Source organism: Bubalus kerabau, chromosome 19, assembly GCF_029407905.1.
Source record: "Bubalus kerabau isolate K-KA32 ecotype Philippines breed swamp buffalo chromosome 19, PCC_UOA_SB_1v2, whole genome shotgun sequence".
Taxonomy (NCBI): Eukaryota; Metazoa; Chordata; class Mammalia; order Artiodactyla; family Bovidae; genus Bubalus; species Bubalus kerabau.
This window is the reverse complement of record NC_073642.1, coordinates 48,894,108-48,901,941: the sequence shown is the minus strand read 5'-3', so window position 1 is coordinate 48,901,941 and position 7,834 is coordinate 48,894,108. Positions and strand designations below refer to the sequence as shown.

Here is a 7,834-nt window from a genome sequence, read left to right as displayed (position 1 = left end):
CTTCTTCCCAGGAGCGATTTTCTTTTCTATTTCTCCGGTCCTTACCAGGGTGTTTGACCTTCGGGCGGACAGCGTTCCCCGTGCCCTGAAGCCAGCTGTGTTCCTGACCCCAGAATAAATCAGGGCTGCCCGCGGGGCCTCGCAGAGCTCCGGACACGTTTCCTGTCGAGGCCTAAGGGAAGCGGTTTGCCGCCGGGACCCTAGAGGGGAGGCTTGGCGGTCGAGGGGACGGGCGGGGGTGGGGTGGGGTTGGGGAGCGGGAAGCGGGGGGAGCCAGCGGTGGGAGGCGGTGCCCGCGCTCCCGGGACATCCCCACGCCCTCGGACGGTACAGACCCAAGCTGGGAGCAGCTGTGGGCGCTGGGCCTGCAAGATGAGGCCGGCGCTCGCCCTGTGCTTCCTCTGGCAGGCGTTCTGGCCCCGGCCCGGCCGTGGCGAGCACCCCACCGCCGACCGCGCGAGCTGCTCGGCCTCGGGGGCCTGCTATAGCCTGCATCACGCTACTTTCAAGCGGCAGGAGGCCCAGGAGGCCTGCAACCTGCGCCACGGGGTGCTCAGCACGGTGCGCGGGGGCGCAGAGGTCCGCGCGGTGCTAGCGCTCCTGCGGGCGGGCCCGGGCCCTGGAGGGGGCTCCAAAGACCTTCTCTTCTGGGTGGCGCTGGAGCGCCGGCGATCCGACTGCACCCTGGAGAATGAGCCTTTGCGGGGTTTCTCCTGGTTGTCCCCCGACGTCGGCGGGTCGGAAAGCGACACGCTGCAGTGGGTGGAGGAGCCCGCACTCTCCTGCACCGTTCGGAGGTGCGCGGGACTCCAGGCCACCGGGGGAATCGAGCCCGCGGGCTGGAAGGAGATGCGATGCCACCAGCGCGCCGACGGCTATCTGTGCAAGTACCAGTTCCAGAGCTTGTGCCCCGCACCGCGCCCCGGGGCCGCTTCGAACTTGAGCTACCGCGCGCCCTTCCAGCTGCACAGCACGGCGCTGGACTTCAGTCCCCCCGGGACGGAGGTGAGTGCGCTTTGTCCTGGGCAGCTCTCCATCACGGCCACCTGCACCGCGGACGAGGTCGGCGCGCGCTGGGAAGGGATACCCTCCGGGGCCGAGCTCTGTCCCTGTCCCGGGAGGTATCTACGGGCTGGCAAGTGCGCTGAGCTCCCTGACTGCCTAGACGACGTGGGAGGCTTTGCTTGCGAGTGCGCTGCGGGTTTCGTGCTGGGGAAAGACGGACGCTCCTGTGTAACCAATGGGGAAGGACAGCCGACCCCTGGAGGGACCCAGGTGCTCACCTGGCACCCGCCAGCCACTGCAGCCAGCCTCGCGCCGAAGGGAACGTGGTCACCCAGTGTCCAGGAGAGGCCGGGAGAGATACCCAATGCCCCTGGACAAGGCAGTGCAACAGCATCTTTTCCCGAGATCCCTCGGTGGGGAGCACAGAGCACGCTATCTACCCTTCAGATGTCCCCCCAAACAGAGGTAAAGGCGGACATGAACTCTTCAGGAACAGCCTTTCCCAAGGTTAATGCTACGTCCCCCTCGGACAACCCCCAGGCTTTCGATTCTTCCACCGTGGTCTTCGTACTTGTGAGCATGGCTGTAGTAGTGTTGGTGATACTGACCGTCACAGTGCTGGGGCTTTTCAAACTCTGCTTCCACAAGAGCCCTTCCCCTCAACAAAGAAAGGGGCCTTTGGCCTCGCCGGGCACGGAGGGTGATGCTGAGGCGGCTCCTCTGAGCTCCAGCTCTGCACGTTCCACGGACAATGGGGTGAAGACCGGAGACTGTGGTCTTCGGGACAGAGTAGAGGGAGCCTCGTTGACAGGGTCCTCTCTTGGCTCTGGTGACACATAGGGAAACGGGGGACAGGGAGCGCTCCTTGTGAGTAGTTTTCACGTTTAGTGAAAAGGGAAAAGAGGAACTTATTTGTGCGGCTGACAATTCCTACAGAAATTCTGTCCCCTAAATTCTCTCTATTCCACTGAGGAGCCGGATCTGAACTGAACACTCCTTCCATGAAGATAGAGGAATTGGAAGGTAGTAGAGGGGGGCCAGGATCCTACTAGGGAGAGCTATTTTCTTGTGTTTATTCTGGGGAATTTGGAGAGGTGGTTGAACTTTTTATGACATGGGAAGTGAATAAAGTTTTTTTTTTTTTTTTACCAAAATGGAAAGGAAACCTTCTGTTTACATTGTACGGGCTGGGAGTATATTGGTTTGAAATTCCTAGGCAAAAAATAAAGTATTGTTGATAACCCAGATTCAAATATCATTGGTTTCCCAGAGGAGTAATTATTCAGGAAGACCAGCAGAGGGGCATGCTGGGAATAGCAGCAAGAGTGCCTCCTGCTTTTAAAACAGGAAGGAGAAAGTGCTTGTAAAGAGGAGTAGATCTTTAAGAACTTTTTCCTTGGTTCTTTTATGCTTTATTTTCAAAGTCATTGTTACTTGCGTACTCTGCTATAAATCCAAACTGTAGCGTTGCCAGAGTGCTGGCTCTAGAAGCAAATTATAGTTGACCACCAATTCAAGTGTTTACTGAGTGTCCTTGCTCAAGGAAACACATGATTTGTGTTTCCCTCTTCCATTTTTTGTGCTCCTCTGTGTAATACCTCCTCAACCAAATAGACCTTTCCCAAACATCAGGATGCTGACCCTCACTTCCAATTATGGCAGTGTTAATTTTCAATTAAAATGTTACTGCTGAGTATTGATTTGAAATCTTCTGGGTACATTAAAGCAAAAGCAAACTGGGTTTCCTCCGCAGTTGCTAGGTTCTTGAGCACTGTTTAATCCATAGGAAAATTTGAATTCCATACCACTTCCTTCCCCCACTTCATGAAAGTGTGTGCAGTGATCATACATGCCCATACTGGAATGATTACAGGTTAACAAGATTCTACATGGGCAAAGGCACGTAGAATAGGCAAACAGCTTACCATAAGAATTAATAGTGTAAGAAATCAGTGGGAAATAAAACTATCATCTTATCTTGTTAGGACTTGGGATATTAGAGAATTGTCTAAACGGAGCATTCTTCTAAAAAACAATCAAGATGTAATGATAATCACTATTTAGTGAGACTGAAGCCACCCCCCAGAAAATATCCCACTTTTATTAATATGCTAGCCCTTTAAAACTAAATATTTGAGGGTTGGTGCATGGATGGAGATAGAGAAACAAGCTAAGTAACCAGGAATATTGGAAACAAGGAAGAAGTTTACACTATGATTGACATAAAATCATTGGGATGCTCTTGAGTATATAATGTATTAGATATGTACATATATACATTATATAAAGTATAACATTAAAGGAATAAAGTAATAGGTAATTTGCTTCATATACTAAATATATGTTTAAACAGTTAAATTTAAGCAAAATCACAAATGAATTAGAATTAACAACTTAAAATTAACTTCAAAGAAATTTTATGTAAAATCATTTCACAAAGATAATATCAGGTAAGTAGATGGCTTATCCAATGTACCCAGCTTGTTTGAATGAATGTGTCTCAGTTCACCTCAGTTGTAGTATTTTATCTTTGCTCTTTCCCATAAAACCTCTCCACAGAGAAGGTAACTATTTGAATAGAATATATGGTACTTTCTTTTGTAAGGTGGAAAATAGCCTATCTATAAGGGAAAGGCTACCCACTCCAGTATTCTGGCCTGGAGAATTCCATGGACTATAACTGAACTGAATGTAAATTATCTATAGCTAGTACTATCTGTATCTAGAAGTATTTATATCCACCTCTGTGTATGTGTATACACATACTTTGTCTTAAAGTCGGTACTTGTACCATTGTTACAATACAATAGAGAATGCCTCGCTAATTTATTATGCAACTTGCCATTGGTGACATTACACATTTGGGGGTCCAAATGTCCTAAGGAAGAATAAATAGGTGTCAGCTCAATAACTTAACTGCTTTTCCCTATTACTTCCCCATATAAGTAAGTCAGGAAAGAATTACAGAATACTGTATGTTTTTACATTTGACCTCCTGACAAATAGCAATTGCAGACCAAGCTCCATATAATTTTGTCTGCTTTCCGGCTGTGACATTTTTCATAAAATTTCAAACCCATGGCAGAATGGAGCCAACCAAGCATGATCTCTTAAAAGCTCTGTTAGGTTGAGGTCAGTGTCCTTCCTCAGAATATGTCTCTACTATTGCTTCTTCATTATTTCTCCAACCTCTTTGAGGTTGATTCCTTTCTTTCTTAAAACCCTCTGTTCCTGCACTTATTTCACAGCTGTCTGTTCATTTTCTTAGAAGGAAAACTTGGAACCTCATTTACAGTCTTTTTCTCTGGCTAGGTCCTGCTAAGGAGAAGGCAATGGCACCCCACTCTACTACTCTTGCCTGGAAAATCCCATGGACGGAGGAGCCTGGTAGACTACAGTCCCTGGGGTCGTGAAGAGTTGGACGTGACTGAGCAACTTCACTTTCACTTTTCACTTTCATGCATTGGAGAAGGAAATGGCAGCCCACTCCAGTGTTCTTGCCTGGAGAATCCCAGGGACGGGGGAGCCTGGTGGGCTGCTGTCTATGGGGTCACACAGAGTCAGACATGACTGACGAGACTTAGCAGCAGCAGCAAGTCCTATCATCTTCCATAGTCTCTGAGCCCTCGTGTATGACTCTTCCAGTGCCTGTATGTTTCAGTTCCTTGCTTTCCTCACTTCTAACAAGCTCCACTTTATTTCAGCCTCCACTCAACAGCCACACCTGAGCCTTTCAGATGATTTTGAAACTGCTCTACATCTGAACACACAAATGCAGGCATTTGTGAGGGCGTGCCTGTGTTCAGAGACCTACTAGATTAGTCTTTAGAGATTGGGCTTTGGAATCTCTCTATAAATTTTAACCCTACCCAGGTAACTCTGATTTTAAACAAAGTTTGCAAACTACTCCATGCAATTGTGTGTACCTCAACACAAAAGTTTCATATTCTCTTTTCTCCATTCCCACTATGTCTGGAGAATAGAGGGTGCTTTAAACAAGCAGAATTAGAGTTTTTTATTTTATCAAGTCTCACAGGGATGTTGAAGTGTCCTACTGTGGCCATGTCCTCTTGATAATTTTGCTGTAGTCTTGTTCTTCTACTTCTAAGACACTTTTGCTTAAGCTCATCCAGAATAGGATGGAGAAGAACAGCTATCAAGCTCTGTAAAATGGTGGTGGCGGAGGTGATAAGCTCATGTCTCTCATTTAAAAGCATATTGTAGTGGTTATGGTATTTACATCACTAAAAGAGGTTGTTTAGCCTAAGAGCAAAGAGTCAAATAGTCGCTTTTGAATTCCAAAACAGGTTTTTGATATTCATAAAAGAGAAGATCTTGAAAGTCAGAGCAAAATCATATTTTTCTTTTCTGGTTTTTCATTTGTTTCTCTTCATAAAATAGAATGAAGATACAGAAAGTTACACAGAAAAAATGTATGGCTTGGTGAATTATGATAAAGAGAACACCCTTGTAACCATCAGACCACAGGGGCCAAGAATAGAACTTTGCCAGCCACCCCAGAGGCCTGTCCCATTCCAGTCACAGCCCCTTCCTCAATTCAGAAGTAGCCTCTATTTTGACATTTGTAGAAATCCCCTTCTTACATTTGGATGCTTGTATTATGCAAGTGTGTATCCTTAGACATTGTGTTTTAATCTTACACACTTTATACTTTCTTTTTAACATTTTATTTACAATTTTTTGTCCATTTTGAAATCATTTCAGACTTAACAAAATTTTACAGAAATAGAACAATTATAAATACCAATTACCAATATTCCACAAATGATAACATCTTATATAACTACCATACTATTATCAAAATCAGGAAATTATCACTTATATCATACTACTATGATATATATCACATATACACACATATTCATGACATATCAGTCCATATCATTAGTTCACATAGATCTTCCTTATTCCTTGTTACACCTGTGTGCTTTTCCATTAGGGGGAGATACCATGTTGTATGCACATCCTATGTATTTTTTGAAATCTTTTATTGGCATATAGCTGATTTACAACATTGTGCTGGTTTCAGGTGTCCATAAAGTGAATCAGTTACACATATATCCATTCTTTTTTAGATTCTTTTCCCATATATATTATTACAGGGTTTTAAATAGGGTTTTCTGCTATACAGTAGATCCTTATTAGTTATGTCTTATACATATATAGTAGTAGGTATGTGTCAACCCAATCTCCTAATTTATCCCTCCTTCCCCTTCCCCCCTGGTAACCATAAATGTGTTTTCTATATTTGTGGCTCTGTTTCTGCTAGATTACTTTACTAAGTGAAGTAAGTCAGACAGAGAAAGACAAATATCATGTGATATCACTTATATGTACAATCCTATGGACAGAGGAGCCTGGCAGGCTACAGTTCATGGGGTCTCAAGAGCCAGACATGACTGAGCGACTAAACCACCACCATGTATTCTGAACAGTCTATTTTCAAGTATCTTTTGATTTCTAGATATGCTCCCCTTCCATCCAATTCCTCCTTCTTATAATTTTCATGTTGGAGAATTTGGGGTGTTTGACCTGTCAAGATTACCACAGTCTGAATTTTGCTGATTTCATACTCGTGGTGCATTTTGACTTTTTTTTCTGTCTCCTATATTTCCTGAAAATTGATACTTAGATTCAGAGGCTCGATCAGACTTATTTATTATATCTTTGACGAGACTAAATGCAGTAGTGTGTTTCCTTAGCAAGAGCATATAATGTCTGTTTTTTACTCTTAGCAGCCACTGATGCTTAAAGCTTAGATACATTAATTCCTCAGGGTTACAAAATGGTGCTTATTTTTTTTCATGAATTACCTAGGAACCTTTTTAAGGAGACACTTTCTTTCATTTACTAGTTGGTTATCAAATTATACATGCCATATGTAAGAAAGTCAGAATAAATACTTATTTCTTTATGTTCATCAATTTTTAGGTAATTAATTTCCCTATAATCTTCAAAAGATCAATTATATTTTAACTATTAAGATGAGTTTACAGTACTGAACATATTTGATGGGTTCCAATCAATTGCCATTCATATTTTTATTGAAACTCAAATTATCCTATCTTTGGCCAGTGAGAGCTTCCTAAGTTGATCCCTGAGTCCTTTTGACATGATTCTAGTGTCCTTTGATGATTTCCTTGCCATCTGGTGTAACAAGACTTTCCAGGCTCATTATGTATATTTCCTGCCCCAGATCTGGAATTAGCCCTTTTTCCAGGAAGTCTTGGTGTCTCTTAATGAAAGATGATATTTCAAGACTGCAATCTGGACTCTATAAGAATTTCACTGCTATAGAATTGGTCATTGTTTCTAGGCCTTTTCAGAAGAAAGATCTGGAAAGTGTCATAATTCCTTAAATAGGATAGAATTCTACCAGCAAGAGAAAAAAAAAATATGTAGAAATGAAACAGAAGTATTCAGATAAGTTTCCCTAAGTGGGCACTTGCTCACTTTCTCATTGGGCATATGCTTTGGGTGTGGTGGGGCATGTGGTGATAGAAACTGGACAGACTGAAGGGTAATGAGCATAAAGGGAAATGATAACTTACTTCCCAGGGGAACTGAAAACCTCTTAGAGAAACCGAGTCAAACTTGGTGCTGATGTTGTAGAATAGCAATGTCTAAGGGGGATATGTAGATGGACCGACCAGAGGGAAGCATCACAGAATGGTGTGAGAGAGAAGCTAAAGTTCTTTTGTCTAAGAGTTGTCCTATGGACCTTGTGAAACCTTAGGGTTGGAGCAATCATGACACCAAATAACCTGAATAGACCCAACACACAAAAATTAACTGAAAGGGGAACTGG

The 7,834-nt window shown here is 44.0% G+C and overlaps 1 protein-coding gene across 1 annotated transcript; it reads left to right on the top strand.

Moving 5' to 3' along the window:
- Nucleotides 1–272: 272 nt before the first annotated feature.
- On the top strand, nucleotides 273–4,853 carry CLEC14A (C-type lectin domain containing 14A). The gene has a single exon (XM_055556191.1). The coding sequence runs from the start codon at nucleotides 373–375 to the stop codon at nucleotides 1,843–1,845; it is 1,473 nt and encodes a 490-aa protein (XP_055412166.1). The 5' UTR covers nucleotides 273–372; the 3' UTR covers nucleotides 1,846–4,853.
- Nucleotides 4,854–7,834: the final 2,981 nt, after the last annotated feature.